The sequence below is a fragment of the Lissotriton helveticus genome, chromosome 2_2 (assembly GCF_964261635.1).
Source record: "Lissotriton helveticus chromosome 2_2, aLisHel1.1, whole genome shotgun sequence".
Taxonomy (NCBI): Eukaryota; Metazoa; Chordata; class Amphibia; order Caudata; family Salamandridae; genus Lissotriton; species Lissotriton helveticus.
In genome coordinates this window covers 203052305-203071756 of record NC_136060.1, presented here as the reverse complement: position 1 = coordinate 203071756, position 19452 = coordinate 203052305, and the positions used below count along the sequence as shown (strand labels likewise).

Here is a 19452-nt window from a genome sequence, read left to right as displayed (position 1 = left end):
GCAAGTGTGCATTCTAATAGGAGCAATTCACAGGGCCTGTGCATCCCACAAACAATAACTGAAGGAGGAATTGTTGTTGCACTCAGGCAGGCTCACTTTAACATTCTATAAAGATCAATAAAGATCATGAAATATAGGTAAGATTTGCTTACAAGCAATGTGATTCTCACTTTTAGGCACCCAACTCTTCACTACTAGAAGTGATGTGATATGAACTGCTGAAAGTACATTAATTGACTGGTTTCTCACACACACGGACTATAAATGCTGAATCTGGCCTCCTTAGTGCACCCAGATGTATTAATTCACAACTTCAAATGCTCATATTTATTATTCACATGCATAAATCTATCTTGATTGTTGTTGGATGATAGCCATACCAATATATGCATTCACGCCATAGTAATATAGCTAAAAAAATCTAGTCAATAAAATGTATAACAGTTAGATGGACTACCTTTATACTACTGTAAAATTATTCACATTCGGAAATATTCTTAAACAAGGGGAACTGAAAAAACCTTGTACGATATTCAAAGATTATGCAATTTTTGTTAGAATAACCATCATAATATCAATTACACCATCTAGTCCAACAAACAACATGAAATAAAATACACTGTGCAACATGTAAACAAGGGGCATTTTCTATAAAACTAATTTTAACTATTTCAACCTTCTAGTAACCATCTGAATCAGCAAAAATAGTACACAACTGCATAATATATCCATTTCGAATCAGACTACTGCAAGGGTAGAGCATCAGTGTACTTGTTTATGAGACAATTCTTGAATAATGAGAACAATCACTTCCTATGGAAAGAAAAGCATAAAATACAAAATAGTTTGTCTGCTACAAAGTTAAAGTCACAGACGGCTTTGCTAGACTCTGCTTTATTCCATTTGGGCACATATTCTCGCATTGGTAAAGTACCAAATCTAAATTATATTTATAGATAACTGTTTCTATGAGAAGATATCTAATAATCAATGAGGTATGCTTAGAGCCTAGATGGCTTTTACACATTTGATATGCCAAAGTATCTCTAAGAAGATCCCAATCGGATGAGCATTAATAGGTGCAGGATTATTCCAGAGTTGCACAAGTCCTAGTACCAAAGATTTTCTTAAAATGTACCTACCGGCATTTTTAGTTTCTCCATAAACAGAAACTCAGACATTAGCTCTATGATAAATGTATGCCTCACACAGGATGCAGACAAGCCTGATACAATAGAGGACAATTTGAGGAAACATCAGTAGTAGAATTAATACCAAGATCAAGGCTCAAAGTCAACACAGGTGTACCAAAAACCGTACCAAAACTCCAGCTATTTTTGATTTTCATTCATTCATAGCATTTATGTGGTTCCACAGATCTATACTCTAGACTGTTTCCACCATCAAATTCAATCTATTACCTTGTAGTACCATACCTAATCCACATTTCCAATTCTTTCTTTGCAATGCAGATGTGGAGTTTTGTCTCTATCAATAAGCAGCCTTAGTGCTATGATTAGTGCAGGTAATCTGATGTCAAAGTGAATGCCCACGTGGTCAAAGTTGGTCACATATTCTAACATTAGTTTATTGATGGAAAATGATCACTCAAGGGAACTACTAGCTTCCTGATAAAACCCTTGATTTTGGAAACATTGATGATCAACTATTTCAAGATGCAATATTGCCAAAACCTTTAATTTGTTGGTGATACACAACTTTGTCAACAAGAGCAATAACAATGTTGTCTGCAAACAACATTGATGTTTTGTCATTACATATCTTAGGCTATTGAGGCTTAATTATTTAAGGTAATATGCCACATCTGGGACATTTCAGCCCATCATCTATTTCTCGATACAGTTCTGTTTCAATAAGCGCATTCAGATATTTCTTAGGCCATGGCAGCTTTTTTAGTCTAGTCATTGTAAAGGCGAGTGATGAATATAATATCTTTTATTAAATATCTTTTATTAAAAAATTTAAAGTGCCGCCTATAAAAACGAATAAAAAATGTGAAAGGACATTAAGAAATATAATATGCATTTACACCCTAATGTCAGAGTAATAATGAGCATGCTCTCAGAGATCCTCACTAAAAGCTGATCCTTACACAGTACTGATATCGAGAAACCCTTAGTCTGCCCCCAGATCCCTTAGTCTGCCCCCAGATGCCTCCTGCATTCCCAAAAAGGCTATCATTCTGTTTAAGTCATTCCTCGTGGACTTTATGCAAGACTAGCTGGTCCTAGTGGACTATAGGGCACCTTCCAACACCCCAGTAAATCCTAAAACAACCTTCGTTGCACACTAAAGGACCCTCAGCCAACCCACAGACACAAATAGCAGTCTTTTAGAAAAAGGAATCCAGATGCCAGACACCCATTGCTGGGTCTTAGACACTCCCCCTTAGCAGGTACATGTAGACACACCCCAGACATCCAGTCCTCAATCTCACAAAACTGCTGTTGTCTTTGATGACTGAGGAGACACGCTGCCCTTCTCTCTCCCTCGCAAACCTCCCAACTAAAGCTACTCCACCAAATACAGAGAAATATTTCTAACTTTAACAAAATATTGAATGTGCAGTTGTACCTTATAGTTGACTTTGTTTTTTTCTTGACACCGAGATAGAATGTTGATGCACTAACAGACAGGAATTTCTCTGGCTTGCTATTCTGAAAATGAAGTTACAGAATGTTACCAAATATATTCACCATAATCTTCTCACAAGACAGCATAATATTGTATATAATTCAGCAAACGTTTACAGCAATCAACTAAGACACTATCTTTGTCACAACAGAAATGTATTTTATTAATGCAAATAGGGAGAAGTCGAATTCACGTAGACAATCTCAGTTATCCGCCTTGACATACCTGACCCCATTTGTAAATGGTTTCCTAATTACTTCATTGAAACTGTGCATGCCAAGACCCAGCCCCACTTAGCAGATGTTTTAGCCAGGTTTTATGTTGCATTATGCTTAGCAACCCAAAAAAAGATTACTGAATGTGTTCAAACAAAACAGTTTGGGAAAACTTTAACAAGAGTAGTCCTTACAGTGTAGAACACATGGAGGCACAGGCTATGAGATTTGGATGAAGAACATCCTGCTGCTGCCACAGCAGGCCCTCGGGATAAGGCAGGCTGAGCAAAGGGCAGGTTTAAGGCACCACAGATCAGAGTACCAAGCTGTCTGAGCATAGTTTGAAGCTTTCAAGAGCAGCCAAGCCAGTCACTCCTTACTTTCTTTAGAACTCAGGGATGCATTGGCTGTGAATGAAATGCATAAAGGAGACTAGAGTCCTATAAAAGGTGGAACATATCTCCCAGTGAGATTTGGAGGAGAAACTTCAAGGTGCAACACTGAACGCTCTTGTAGGTGGTGAAAAGATACTCTAGGCATGCTCCACTAGCCAAACAGACCTTGAACCACTTCCTAATACAGACTCCACTTGTGGTTTGCCAGGTGGCATCTGCCATCCTGATGCTTAAGAAGTCTACAAGGTGACATTCCGTTAGATAAATAACTTGAATGCCCAGTCATCTTTAGGGTCTCATAATGCAAAACTTCTCTCTTGCCTGCATGTTGCAGTCCCACACGGCAGTCAAATTGACCATCAAAAACTGTACATCTTTGCCCATGATGGAGAACTAAATGCAGCAAGAGCCTGCAGATACCATATAGCTTAAGGAGTTTGATATGGAGCCTCTGCTCCACTGGAAACCAGAGGCCTCTCATCTTCATCTCATCGAGGTGACTACCCTTCTCCACAGATGGTGCATCCATACTACACCACCAATACCTCTGGATGGGGAATGGAAAACAAATTGCTGCATGTCAAGTGGCATAGTACATCCACCACTGAATATCCTGTTTTCTCTTTCAAAAATTGGGTGCTACCTGAGAGGAATCTTGCCCCTTATCATCTGCATTTGACCACCAGACGTGAAATCAGATCACCTTGGCGGGAATCCCAGTAGGTGATGATGAAAAGGAGGACCATTTCCCTTGCTTGTAGCCATGACTTATGCTACCACCTTGCCCCTACGATTCAGCAACAAGCTGTTGGAGCCTTATTAAAGGTCGGGGGGTTGTTTCTGGTGATAGGTGAATCCTTGAGAGTAGCCTTGGAATTTCTTGTACTGCTGGAGAAACTGGTGAGCCAGTAACATTAAGCCTAGAGAGCGAGTTGCATGGCTATGTTTAAAATGCTCCAAGATTGAGTCTTCTTTTCCGTTACAAGCCTAGATCCACTACTGCTCCCCATCAGGGATGTCTGCATGTGTTCAGAGAAACATGTGGGCAATCTGTAAAGGTGCTCATAGAACAGCCAGACCAATCTGTTGTGTCCATTGGGCCCATCAAATTTACTTAGTTGTGACCTGTCAATTGTGAACCATCAGAGTGAAAGATTTCCAAAACTCCTAGGGTACAGCGCTGCAGTGTACAAAAAAGTGACGAGTGTAATTCTTGAACCAATTTCGTCCACTGTACTTCCTCAGGCCACACCCTGTTATTTTGCACACCATATCAGCTCAGTTTGGACTGAACCACATGCACATCAGTCTTGACAATATTCCAACTCAAGACTGGTTTTGCCCTGATTGGGGTTCTTCAGTCGGGTGTAGCTTATACCTTAGAGAATCACTTTGAAGTATACATAAAGCCACTTGAGTTTGGACCCAGCCATTTGCAAATGGCTGGGTCATAAGTAACACAGGTTTCAAAACACAAAGTGGGGCTGAGCATGGGGACCTGCACGCTGCAAGGAGTCACGTTGAGGGCTTCAATTTACCAGTTTGGAAGTGCTCCAGTATATGGACATTAGTGGTGATGGTGTACTCACTTGTGCAGGTTTGGGAGGGTGTTGTGAGCATCCTTCATTAACGACAGCCAGACATAATGCATGGTGTCTTTCCGCAGTTTCTGATTCTAGAGGAATATGAATGTATATACAACATTACTCTTGCAGGTGACCAAGAATTTTTACAATAGCTCTCTCCTGCTTCTCTCCTGTGGCCCACTAGCAGGCACCCACCTAGTAGCCATATGGTAATTATTACCTCGAAATACAGGGTTGGGACAATAGGTGATTTCTAACTACATATCCCTTCCATGCTGTCTGTTCTTCCATTTTATTTCTTTTAATGTACAGGTCCAGTGCACTTCAGGGTGGAATGTGGTCCTCAAACCTTGAAGAAATTGCCAGGAAGTAAAAGTAGCAATGAAACATGTCGGCCATTCTGCTTAAATTGATATAACCATGGTATGGTGTTTTAATCAAGAGAGCGGGCAGAAATAAAGACCTGCAATATGTCATAAGCAACTCATTTTAAACACTATTTTCTTGTGAGGAAGAATTTTCTCCTCTCTTAATGGGGACCCGTAGGGAGATTTTTGAGATGTGTTCCACACATGGCAGGAGTTTATAGGATACACAGATGCACAACATTCTTCTGAACTTTTTGGTCTGTTGGCTCCTCCATTTATATAGGTAGTTTGCCAAAGATAAAATAGTGAGCACATTGGCAAGAACCTACCAATTGCTCCTTTGTGGTCGCTTATGTGATGCACTTCTTATATTGTTCCACACACACTTATACATTTTCTCATAAACACTTACAGTTTTTTACATTGTATACCCTGGGGCACATGACCTGATCTGATCTTTTCTTTTAAATAAAGGCACATACTGAGGCTGTTTCTAAATAAATACTACACCTGTTCCCACCCTAAATATATATGAGAGGGAGACCCCATTAAGTGCATGACAAGGGCATTTTGTATTTGAGTGAAGTAGTTTTGAATGCCAAATCGAAGTGGCAGGACTGGGACAGGTTTGAAAGGCTACTTCTGTGTGTGGCACAAACCGTGCAGCAGCCCACTAGTAGAATTTGAAGTACAGGCTCTGGGCATATTGTATACCACTTTACAAGGGACTTACCAGTACAGCAACTATGCCAATCAGGTATACACTAATATCATCATGTTTACGGGAGAACCATATGCACCGTAGCACTGGTTAGCAGTGGTAAAGTGCCAAAAGTCCTACGGCCAACATAAAGAATCAGCTAAAATGAGAGGCAATTAGTTGGGGGAAAGACCACCCTAACGATGACAGGCCTAACAGTGAGACATTGGGTTGTTGATTGAGGGGGTGAAACTCTACTCAAGCAACAGACACAATCCCAGTTGGGGTAAACCACAAAAAGTCTCTAAATTATGCTGCGCTTAGCCCTCTGGTAGCCTGGAACAAAAGCAACCAGGCTTAACTTGGAGGCAATGTGTACAGACTTTATTCAGTACTTGTTGGAAATGGGGGTCTCTAGTTGGCAATGGTTTGCACCTTTGTCAAAGTAGGGACCCTTCTTCCTAGTCAAGGTAAGGGGGATACACTTCTAAAATAACATAACCCTTGCTCACCCCCTTGGTAGCTTGGCACATGCAGACAGGCTTATCTCAGAGGCAGTGTGTAAAGCGTTTGTGTACACATAGAGTAACACATTGAAAAAAATACAAATGGATACCACACCAGTTTAGAAAAATAAGTAATCTTTATCTAAACCAAACAAGACCTTAGAAGGTAAAACAGTTCTGTCCATAGCAAAATATAAATGCAACACTTTCAACAGAAAGTACCTTGAATGCATCACAATCATACACAAAAACAGCTGCAGGGAACGTGATGTGTCTGTTCCTTATGCCCACGGAAGGTGATGTGTGGGTTACTTACTTCAGGCGAGGTGAAGCGCCGATTCCCTACTGCCATGCATGGGAGGTGATGCATTGTTCCTTACTGAAGGGGAGTTGATGCGTCTGTTTCTTACTACAGCGTCGGTGTTCTTTTAGATTTGGCACCCCAATGCCAAGCGTGGGGATCAGGAATGCATTAATTCTCAATGCTGCAGCAATGGCGCTGCGTTGACTCCAGCCGCAGTCCCACAATTGGTTAGTTCTTGGAGCCGCACAGCAGGGCCTGCGTTGGAATCGGTGCGGTGATCTCGGACTTTGTGGATTAGTGCATGCGATTCAGTGTTCAGCAATTTCTCCAGCCACGGGCAGGCACTCCGTCAATTTCTTCAGTGTTACCTTGGCAATGCGTCAGAACCAGGTGCGGCATCGTTACGCTTCTCGCAGTTGCGTCTCTTTTCCAGCTACCGACAGCAGGTACGACTTCCAGAGGCCCAACTCAGCAACAGGCACCTCTTGGCAGGTCAGAACTCCCAGCAAGGAAGTTCAGGGGAGCTGGTGGGGAAGTCTTTGTGTCCCTGAGACTTCAGAACAGGAGGCAAGCTCTACTTCAAGTCCTTTGAGATCTTCTTCAAGCAGGATATACGGCACACAGCAAAACAATTGTCCTCTCCTTGGCAGAAACAGCCACTGTAGGCCAACCCGAAACAGGACACAGCTAAGGGGAAGCTCTTCTCCTTGGCAGAGTTCCTCTTGAGTCCAGAGGTAATATAAAGTTTTGGAGTCTGATCCCCAATATTTATACAGCATTTTCCATTGTTCTCTGGTGGCGGAGAGGCTCTGTGCTCAGACAAAACCAGTTCTGTCCTCTCTGGTCCAGATTTCCAGCAGGATGTGGAGACTGCATTGTGTAAGGCAGACTGGGCCCATAAAGGTGCAAGGAAATCTCCTCCCTCTACTCTAAACATAGCCCAGGCTTATTCAGCCCAGCCCTGACTCGTCCAGGAAAGGCAGGACGCACCTCAACCCCACCGTGGCTGTCTACAGTGAATGCACATCTACATTCCTGTCACTCTAAAGCCAGACAGTCAATACCAGTGCTTAGTTTGTAAAATACGAAGTCCAGGTGCTCAAATTTTTGTAGGAGGCCACGCCCACTTTACCAGCTCCACCCACCAGGTTGCCTGAACCCAAACATTGGCATTTATGTAAAACACCTATATTAGTCAACATGGATTGCACATGTTTCATTACTTTCTTTTTAGTTTTTTGTCTATGATGCGCTTTCTAGAAAGTACAGCAAGTCTGCCAAATACAACAGACAGCCTTGTCAATTACCAAGCATCAGGGGGCGTGTGTGTTTGTGAATGTGCGTGTATGTGAATGTGAGTGTGTGTGTAATGACAGAGAAACATAATTTAATCATGGTGCGGTGGGGAATGTGACCTATGTGTAGTGCTACGAGAACCCAGCCTGCAACTAAAAGCATTGCGAATATGCAAGCCGTTTTAAAATAAGGGCAATTGGTTAGTATTAAGCGCAAGACTCATTTTCTCGCCCCTTCCAGCTCTGCCCGTTGCAAATGCCATCTGTTTAATTGTTCTCTTACCACAGAGAGAAGTGCCGATGCAGAACGTATTTTATGAGCAGATGCCCCTGTCATTTACACAAAGAGACTAGGGCTTTGCTACTCGTCTTCTACAGTGTACATCCCATAGACACCAGAACAGACACTAATGGATGAGCTTCTAATGTACTTTAAGACATACATTCTCTACAAATTATAGCCGGGTATTTTTTTTCGGGGTGGAATAGTGGCAATATTTTTAAAACACACATTGTGTTCTTGAACACCTCAAAATATTTAATCAAGACGTCAATAAGATTCTAGGTAGGAATCCATTGCACGTTCCTCCCCCGTCCCAGAATGAAGAAAGTTATTGTCATTCCTGGAGGCCATGGCTACACATGTAAACCTAGGAACGAGCCTGGCAGAGAGGAATGTGCAAGTGAAACAGTAAGGTTTGGGCCATTTGAGAACAAGAAACTCTAAGACGATCTTAAAAATCTTGGAAGTAAGTGCTCAGGGCAAACATGAATGCATATACTTAAAAAAACGGAACAGTGGGTTTCCTTTCAGAGTTTCGAAAGATATTTTAATGATTCAGGGCTGGCGCTAGGCATGTGCAGTGTGGGCAGCTGCCCAGGGCCCCGTAGTCAGCCCTTCAACTTGGGGCCCCGTACCAACGCGACACAGCCAGGTTATGGCATTAAAGGTGAGACGACCTTGCAAGTGCTCCACCCTAGAGAGCCCCCTCCCGTGGCCTCATTGCTTTGTTGTGTCCAAGCAAACCTGAGAGGGGTGAGGGGTAGGGGGTAGTCCCAGTTGCAAGAGAACACTTTCCTCCGGTGTATCTAGCAACTAGGCCTCAACGCCCCACAAGCGTGGTGGCACAGCGGGATGGCTATTGTTCCCCTGTTTAGCTACCTGGCTGTATTAACACTTTCTGCAGATAACCAACCCTCACACCTCCAGCCCTTTATGAGCTGTTAAGAGGCACTTAAGGAGAGGGAGGAGCTGCAGCTAGAGGGGCTGGGCATCTATTGAGATGCAGGCAGCCCTGAATGTGTAATGTCTGTGCAAATTATAGGGGCCTCGCAAATTTGCTTTCTGCCCAGGGCCCCCAGAATCCTAGAACTGGCCCTGTAATGATTTAATGCAGCAGATATTCTTGGAAGTAGTGTTTTGGGCTAGGCAAAAAATGAATACTTATACTTAAGACTACTGCCCTTTTAGAAGCTCAGCTCTACCAGGGCATGAAAATGCATGATGGATTTGTGGATATTCTGCAAAATAGACGAAACTCTGGGATGGGTAAGGAAAACCGATACACACGTAAAGGAATGAGACTGCGCTATGCGCACAGAAAGAGTTTGATGAGCAACGCTGTTAGCACAAGCACCGCTTTAAATATCGGGTGTTCCCGCAGAGCCCAAAATAATGAAGTTATTCCTGCCCTACATTACACATACCTGGGTGGAATCAGGGCTCCCGTGACAAGACCTCTATTTTGAACAGATGTAAGCACATGGTTGGCAGTTCATACCAGTGTCTCCTTGGCTCTCAGTGACCCTCTGTCTAAATAAATTCACTGCCCCGAACTCCCCGGGGTCTCGCGCCTAGGAGTCTGGGAGCAGACCACCTCTATCTGCTGTCTCGGCCCTGGATCAAATAAGGAAGCCGGCTGCAGCGTGGGCCTGCATTGATACTGTGATTAGATCACAAGATACTCTCTCCACAAAAACGAACATAGCTGCCAAGGTTTCAGATTGCTATGTGTGACATTTATATAATTTTGGTGTAATTATAAGTGACATTTCAACGACTATTAGTGACACACACTGTCTCCCGAGCAAAATCAAACAATTAAGATGATGGAAACATATAAATATAAACAATTACAACCATTTGAACAACGAGAAACTCTAAGCAGATCTTAAAAGAGTGAGTTCTGCAGGTCTGTGGGTTGATGCTGGGCTATAGCTGTTTGCGGGGCAAAAGAATATAACATGGACTGTTTTAAATCGTTTCTTCCACATTTATCTACCAAGAATTGCTTTTCATTTATATCACTCAATAACACTAATGCAGGTTAGCATTTTAAGTGCTATAGTGCTTCGGGATTGTGAATTCAAAAGCTGAAAAGCTAATAAAACATAATACAGAACTTGCTTTAAATTAATTTAGAAAACAGCCACTGTACTTGGCACCTATTCAAGCAAAACACCAACATTTTCCTCGTAAAGCTCAAGGTTAGCACATCTCAATATCCACATTACAATATTAACTACTTGTGAAGAAATTCTCTTACCATCATCCAGGTATGCTTTATGTCAAGTGCTTGCTAACGACCCTGGGCACCTTCAGAAGCAGCAGATTAGTTGCTGAGCTCCTAAACCCTTTTAACCAAGGACCAGTGCGAGCCCACGGCCGCCTCTGTGATTAACTGCAGTGCTCCCTCCAGGCATGATTATGTGCACGATTACGTGCCGCGCTGCCCACAAACTAGCCGCCTTTATTTCTAACACGCAAAACGAATTCTCCTGGCGCCCAGGCAGCAAGCAGGATGTGACGTCCCCCACAATGACGTCAGGTTGACAGGAAGAGCTGCGCCGCGGCAGTTGTAATGTTGAAACATTGTTGCAGTTGCGCTAATGCTGCGTTAGCGCAGCTGCGAACCTCAATCCTTCTGGAGCAACGTGTGAAAGCCACAGCCAGGCAGTGCTGCCACAGGCTCTCACTTTTAGTCACTGCTAAGTGCCTTCAGTGACAGATCAGACACCCTGCATAGGCGTGACAATGCGGAGGGTAGACCTGGCCCTGAGAAATAAGTGCCGGTGCTAAGCACCGGAAAGCACCGGCACAAATTAAGCACTGGTCAATACACTACCCAGCAGAGGCAGACAGGATGACTAAGCAAGAAAATACCCACTTTCTAAAAGTGGTATTTTCAAACACACAACATAAAAAAAATAATCTTTACTAAAATATGTATTTTTATATTCCTAAGCATGGGCGCAAAATCCGTTCCGCTCACGGATTTTGCAGATTTTCGGCAATTTCGCAATCCGCGAATTCCGGCGAATTTGCCGAAAATTTGCAAATCCGCGAGCGGAACGGATTGTCCGGGGGGCAAAAGTTCAAGCTGAGTTTGTAACTATTTTAGAATGGCGGCGGCAAGCTGCCAGCGCCATTCTAAAATAGTTACAAACTCAGCTTCAACAGGAAGCACTAATAGATGAAATAAAGCAGGTGCTCGAGTGTTGAAGGTCAAATTCAGTTTCACAATCATTAATCACCGCAAGTTTGGGGTGATTAATGATTGTGTAACTGAATTTGACCTTACACAATCATTAATCACCCCATGATTGTGAAACTGAATTTGACCTTCAACACTCGAGCACCTGCTTTATTTCATCTATTAGTGCTTCCTGTTGAAGCTAACTTAGTAACTATTTCAGAATGGCGCTGGCAGCTTGCCGGCGCCATTGTAAAATAAAATACATTAGTTGAGGCTGGACAGAGGGCAGAAGGCCACAAAAATGAGTGGGGCAGATGGCAGAAACAAGTGGGGCAGAGGGCAGAAGGGCACAAAAACGAGTGGGGCAGAGGGCAGAAGGGCACAAAATGAGTGGGGCAGAGGGCAGAAGGGCACAAAACGAGTGGGGCAGAGGGCAGAAGGGCACAAAAACGAGTGTTACAGAGGGCAGAAGGGCAGAAAAAACGAGGGTGGCAGTGGTGAACCAGAGGGTGCTGTAATGAATCGGAATGTGGCAGTGATGAACAAGAGGGCGCATCGCGGTCTCGCACTAAAAAAACCCGCGAACACGCAAAGCGCCCCGCGAACACACAAAAATAAGAAAATCCGCAAATTTTGCGGATCGCGAATCCGCAAATTCGCGGATCGCAAATTCGCAAATTTCGTCCATGCTTAGGCATACTAAACTCTATTTCTCTATCTTGTCCCAGTGGGACTTTATACTTATAAGGTGTTACAAGTAATCATCCATTCTATTCTATGGGACAGATAGCCTTTCAATAGTGAAAAACGAAATCACTGTAGTTCACTGTCAGGACATTTTATGCACATCAGTACATGTCCTACCTTTCACATACACTGCACCCTGCCCACAGGGGTACCCTGGGCCTACTTTAGGCATGGCTCACAAGTAAGAAAAGGGAAGGGAAGGGCCTGGCAAGTGGGTGCACTTACTAGGTCAACATGGCAGTAGAGACTGTGTGCAGACACTCGAGTAGCAGGCCTGAGAACCCTTTGCAGGGCTGCTTGGGTGGGTGGAATAATCAGTGCTGCAGGCCCACTAGCAGCATTTGACTTACAGGCCCTGGGCACACACCGTGCGCTGTACCATGGACTTAGTAGTAAGTCAAACAAGCCAATCATGGAAACACCAATCCATATTCACAATTTACAGAGGGAGCACTTGCACTTTTGAACTGATCAGCAGTGGCAAAGTGCCCAAAGCATCTAGACAGGCAAAAATGAAATTCAGCACACAGCAAAAATACAGGAGGCAGAGGCAAAAATACAGGGGAAAACCACACCACAGATGCCAGGTCTAACAGCACTTAAACAGGAACAGAGTGAAAAAACAGCATCAGAATAATCCCACACCAATATAGAAAAGTACACTTTAGTAAATGATTTGACACCAAAGTGACAAAAATCCGACCAGCAGGAATGGAGTTATAAATTGTAAAACAGCACCTAAAAGATCAAAGCACCAACTGCAGGGATGTAGTGGTCCGAGACTAGGGAAAAGTCAAAAGTTGTGGCAGACCACAATGGAGCGCAGTTTGGATACAAAAAGTGGATTGGGCCCGGACATTGAATACCTCTCGCTTAGAAGATATTTTGCAGAAAAATGTTCTGAGAAGTTAAGTTAAGAGTTCAGCGGAGCATGGCAGCTGGCGGTGTCCAAGAAGGAGGCGCCGTCGCCAGGTAGCTGGTGGACAGACTCGCAGAGAAGATTACTATGTTTTTAGAAGTTAAAATCTCCAGTGGCACAAAGATGCAAGATCTTGCCAGCGAGGGTCCCAAAGTGGTCAGACATCCTTCTGCAAAGAGCCGCTGAAGATGATTTTCAGCTTCGGAAAAGAAAGTAGTGGGACCTAGGATGGAGGGGGCAAGCAGGATGAGGGAGGGGGTGAGGGAGGATGTGGGTCTCAATTGCAGTGCACCTCTATTCCTGGGGAATAACCTTCAGGAGATGAAGGCTACTCCTCATTAGGTCAGGATAGTACTGCCCCACGCCATGTTCTGAGGCATTTGTCTGAACAATAAACTCCAAGGAGAAGTCAGACGACATGAGCACAGGAGCTGTTTACATGGCTTGCTTCAGGGAGTCAAATGCAGTTTGGCATTCCTCTGTCAAAATCACATTTCTGGGCTGCTTCTTCGTAGTCAGCTCAGTCAAGAGGGCTGCAATGGTGTCATATCCTTTGACAAACCTTCTACAGTACACATTGAGGCTCATGAATACTCTGATGTCAATCTGGATTTTAGGGGGCAACCAGGCCTTGATGGTCACTATCTTGGCCTGGAGGGTTTGTACCTTCTCCCTGCCCACCAGGTGTGCCAAGTACACCACAGATCCCTACTCTATTTGGTAGTTACTTGCCTTGATAGTCAGGAGTGCCTGTTGCAGAGCCCTAAGCACTTTCTGGAGGCAAAAAGGTGGTCCTTCTAGCTGCTACTGAAGACAGCTATGCTATCCAGATAAGAAGCAGAGTAGGCCTCCATATAAGCAAGGACCAAGTTCACCAGTCTCTGAAAGGTGGAAGATGCCTAAACGTATAGTGGCCCTCTGGCGTGGAGAAGGCTGACCTCTCCTTTGCTCCCTCTGTTAGGGTGATCTGCCCATACCCTGATGTAAGATGAAAGTTATTGAACTACTGGGCACTGATCAATCAGCTCATCAGCCAGAGGAATGGGGTGAGCATCAGTCTGGGTTACAGAATTCAGCCCCCATAAATCCACACAAAACTCCAGTTCAAGCGTGGTGCCTGCTAGGACAGCTTTCGCTATCGGAACCATAGGCTGGACCAGGGACTACTAGAGGGCTCTATCACCCCCAACTCTAACATTTTGGACACTTCAGCCAGAAGAGGAGTGGGGGAAAGGATTACTCCTTCCACAAACCCCTCCTTCCCCTTGGTGTCCAAGAGTTCAGAAAGAGGTTCACTCTCCTCTTCTCCGTCAGTCACCAAAAGCATGGTGAGCTCAGACCACTCAAAGTCTGGTTTGGGGTGGGTTATATGCAGCACCCTGTGCGGTTGCCTAGAGGTCTCAAGGTCCACAGGGTATGTGACCTCACCCTTTCTTTTATTTACCTTATATGACCCATTTCATCAATCCTGGAGGGCCCTGGGGTCCATTAGCTCTATCACCCACTCTCTTTGACCAAATTGAAACTCCATGGTGGTAGAATTCTTGTCATATCACTCCTTATTGTCGTCCTGGCTGGCTTCAAGGTTACAAGAAGCTTACTTCCATAACTTAGCTATCTGGCTTCTGAAGGGCAGCATGTAGCTCACTACATCCTGGGGTACCTTCCTTGGAGCTTGTTCCCACCCCTCTTTCACCAGACTCGGAGGTCCTCCTACAGGGTGCCCATACAACAGCTCAAAGGGACTAAAAACCACTTCTCACTGTGGCACCTCACTGTAAGCAAACAGGCATGGTAACAGGATATTTCAATATTTCCACAGGGCCCCAGGCAGGCCTCTGATAATGCCTTTCTTGGTTTTGTTGACCCTCTCAACAAGCCCATTGGTTTGTGGATGGTAAGGGGTGGAGAACCTGTATGTTACCCCACACTCCTTCCACATTGACCGCATATAAGAAAACATGAAGTTTGTGCCCCTGTTGGTCACAACTATCTTGGGGAAATCCACTCCGGTGAAAATCCCCATCAGGGCCTTTGCCACTGTGGGGATAGTGGTAGTACTCAAAGGGATTGCCTCTGGATACCTAGTGTCATGATCCATCAGAACCAGGATAAACCTGTTGTCTGATGTGTTTTTGGGATCAATATGCCCTACACTGTCAATGCCCACCCTCTCAAAGGGGGTGCTAATGACAGGCAGGGAGTTAAGGGGGTCTTTTAACCTCTGCCCTGTCATCCTACTAGCCTGGCAGGTCACACAAGTCCTACAGAACGCATCTGAGAAAATCTTGGTTCTAGACCAATAGAAGTAGGGGACAAGCCTTGCAAAGATCTTGTCTTGGCCTAGGTGTGCCGCCAGTGATTCTTGTGAGCCAGCTTCAGTAGGAAGGTTCTGTGGTGTTGGGGGATCTCCAGTGCCCTGATGTCCCATACCAAAAGATTTAGGTTCACTGTACAGGAGATTGTTCTCCCAGTAAATGTGTTGACTACCAGAGGCATCACCTGCTTCTTTAGCTTCAGTCTGTTGCCTCATGCCCACAAGAGTTTGGGCCCTCCCTTCGTGCCCAACAGAACTCCTCCTTGGTGGGTCCTCCTTCCACATGTCATTCAGCAAGCTAAGGCAGGTCACAAAGGGATGCAATGTCCTCCTCAGTCGACTCTGGGGTGCCCATTGCTGCTGCCCCACCCATTTCACCGGAGGTACATTCAGGGGCCAGATGACCATGCCCTCTGCCTTTCACCTTTTTAGCAGCTGGCTGAGAAATTATTCTAGGCTCCAGTCTTTCTTGACTTCCTTCCCGGGTAGCCATGGACCTTGTCATGGCAAATATCAACTCAGGTAACCCTAACATCTACACATGAGCCTTGAACTGGGTAGCGTGCTACAGATCATTACCTAACAAACAGTCCACAGGCATAGCAGGGCTCCCTGCAGCTTTCAGAAGACCTGAAACCCCTCCTAACTCAAATGGAACCCGGGCCACAGGATAGTGAACCTCTCTATTGTCAGCCACCACAACCTGGTGAAATGCATTAGGAATTAGCTGCTCTGGGGAAACCAGTTGGCTCCTTACCATATTCATACTAGCAACTGTATGCCTCAAAGCCTCCACACCTTGCCAACTGATTGTGACCCATTACCTATACATTGCAGTATTTGAGGGCTTGATAATCTTATGAACCATCTCACTGTCACCAAGGGACACTAGAGTACCCCCTGTAAACACATTTGCATTCACATAACAATGGTACATACCAGTGAGACTCAATACAAGGAAGAGAACGCCCTTGGCACTCCCCTTCCTAATAGTGACTCACAAACCCTATTTTGTGAGTATGGAAAACAAGTATCAAGAATGTGCTCCTTCAAAAACTAGTTATACAACCCTTTATAATAATTAACTTTGCTGCCCCTCACCCAGCTTTTCATTCCCTTACCAGCATGCTGCAGAAACTTCACCCATGATTGTGCAGAGAGTTTATGACTAGCCCTGAACCTTTGTTGGTACCTCACAGGTGTCAACACAAACTTACAGACTAAAAGGGTCTTCATGGCAGTGTAGTTGATTTGGTTCCCCACCTCTAGTGTAAGGAATGTATCCCTCCCCATTGTGGGCATATATCCCCAACAACCCCTCCCCCCCCCAGAACTCCTCTCGGACCCTGTGCACATTCAAAACCACTTCATAGGATGCCAATCATTATTTTATGCCATGCCCCACTCCATAACTGAGCACCATATCTTTTGGGATATGAAATCTAGACTCATGTGAAGACACTTTAGGTATGCTGCCACCAATATTGTTGTTGCTGGACTCCACATGGAGGGCTCTAATGTCCAGCTCTCTGAGGCTAAGCTCATTGGCCATCTCCTTTCCTCCATGTCCAGTCTCTTGTCTTCTAGAGCTTGCTTGTTCTCTAATTTGCCAGGGCATGCTCCCCGTCAATCTTGGCAAGTTCTAATTTTAGATTCCTCTCCACCCTTTTGTCCTCCAGCTCCTCTGGGGTAAGACTCTTCGAAGACACACTGCTGCCTGCTCTAGAGTGGGCTACCAGTCCTGAGACGAAATTGCTCCCCCCCCCTCTGTTGGATGCATGTCAAGACTCTCTGTCAGTTCTCGGACTGATCCCTCCCAGTACTGGTGGTCCACTCTAGAGCCGGCAGCAGTGTGTCTTCCTCATACACAGATCCCTCAGCATCCACTTCTCCTACTGGGTGAGTCTCTGACCATGCTCTCAAGGCTTTCTGAAGCTCTGCCTTTTTGGCATTTTGCTTGTGGAACACCCCTTTTTTTCTGGCAGAACCCATAGAACTGAGCCACTGTGTATGCTTCCAGTTTGGCCTGCTCAAATTCCATCTTTCCATTTAGGACCACAGATTTTGTAGAGAAAATGGGACTTGGGCAAAAGGATTATGGAAAAATCTAAAGGTGTCAGAAGAGGGAGAACTGAAAGGGCTTGAATTGGTGTAAGTGTAGAGTTGTAGTGAACAATGTATTGCTGGATGGTATTGCACAAACACAAGTCCTATCCTCACAGCTGATCGCCAATGTTAGAACTGGGATTCCTAGTTGACTAAGGTATGTTTTTTCGCTTCGGTGCCGGTCGTTCCCGAGCCCGGGGTGTGGACGGTGTCACTGGATAACGGGCAACGCTAGAACAAGAACCAGGGATAACAAACACTATAAATGCCGTCTAATCCTTGGGGCTGCGCAACACAACGGGCATTTACCTACCTGCCCTGACGTTCCACTCTTGCTGTTGGTTTACCTCGCTGCCGCTGCCAGAACCACCGCGCGGCTACCGAGGGGGGAGACTACAGCTCCCAGGTTTCCCTGCAGTTTTGCCGATGCCCACTTCCGCCCACTTCCGTGCCCGGAGGCGCTCAAAGGAGAGTCGCTCCTTCCGCGTCGTGGGACGTGCGCGGGCGGCGCCGGGAGAAGCCCGGGACAAGGGCGGGACCGTCTGTGGCTGTCAGGGGCTGAAGGAGGCTGGGCCACCCCACTAAGCCCCCATGGAACTGACTGCTTGAGTTCCGTAGCGGTAATCATTATAATGTTTATATATATATATATATATATATATATTTTCTTTTTATAAAACCAGTCTAAGCTTGACCCGATAATGTTTTGTCTCTATTAGACGGTTCTTGTTGTTGGGCCTTTCTCTTATTATCTTCTACTGTTGTCCTTAAATTGCCAAATTTAATTCGTTTTTAAACTGTAAATTGTGAAATATACAATTTTTTTAACTACCTAGGTTGAGCAGCATGGGTACACCTAATCCCACAAATTCTCGCCCCATGACTAGGCAAACAGTGGCAGCGACCCAACCATTGCCGACTTTAACAGCTATCGACAAAATGCTCCAAAAAACAAAAGGGGTGGTGGCAACGGCTGTTGAGAATACCGAAAGGCGACTCTCACTTATCCCTGCTATGCCCCCCCCCATGTCTACGGGGGATTTCTCTGAAGTCACAGTTAACCCCCCTGAATCTACGTCATTTTTAATGCCCTCTTTTGTTGAGCTTCCATGTTCTCAGATTGTGCCTGACGTGAATGTTTCTATATAGGCTGTACCGCCCACCCCCTCTCCGGTAGGCTTAAAGGCCCATAAACCTTGTGGTAGAAGTAAGAAGTCGAAACCTGCTAAAAAATTAGGCAAGAGAATAGTATCTTCAGCTGAGTCTCCACAGCGTGACCCTGGCCCCCCTTTCCCCAGTATAGGTCCTCCCGTCTGGGCTACTCATTTACTGACCGATCTTCAGGCCCACATGTAACAGCTTATCAACTCTCACTTTAAAACCTTGTCTAGTAGGATTGATAAACTAGTTTCACTGATAAATAACAAAGGCTTAGGTGTAGACCAGTCAGCCACTACAAAGGGGAATCCTGCCATTAATAAGGCTTCAGGTGCGACTAAGTCGGCCACTAAAGGTTTAAACCCAGCCGATATCATTTGCCTTGATAATCCTATACATGATTTGGCTCCTCTAAATATGCAGAAATCTATCGCTGCTCCGACTGGTGCTGGCTTAGCTAATCGTCCTAATGTGCCTCCAGCCGCATCTGGTTTGATACCTAGCGCTCCACTCCTCACCCCATTAACCCATGATAAACAGCGCCCAGATTCCGGGAGGTCTCAAAATAACCCCTCTTGGAAATCCCACGAAAAGGACTTTATAAACCTCCTCCTTGCCCCCAGCTACCTCCTGAAGCATCCCCGTATGTGGTGGTGCTTACAGGAGTACCCTCACTGGCCAACAAACGAGGTGAAACATATCCCA

At 45.0% G+C, this 19452-nt stretch overlaps 1 protein-coding gene across 2 annotated transcripts in view; it reads right to left on the bottom strand.

Moving 5' to 3' along the window:
- ARAP2 (ArfGAP with RhoGAP domain, ankyrin repeat and PH domain 2) overlaps window positions 1–19452 on the bottom strand; it is a 1514823-nt gene that overhangs the window by 149331 nt on the left and 1346040 nt on the right. For both annotated transcript variants that reach the window (XM_078678359.1, XM_078678361.1), the window contains exon 29: window positions 2596–2678. In XM_078678359.1, coding sequence (XP_078534485.1) covers window positions 2596–2678 — 83 coding nt within the window. The remainder of the gene's footprint in view (window positions 1–2595; window positions 2679–19452) is intronic.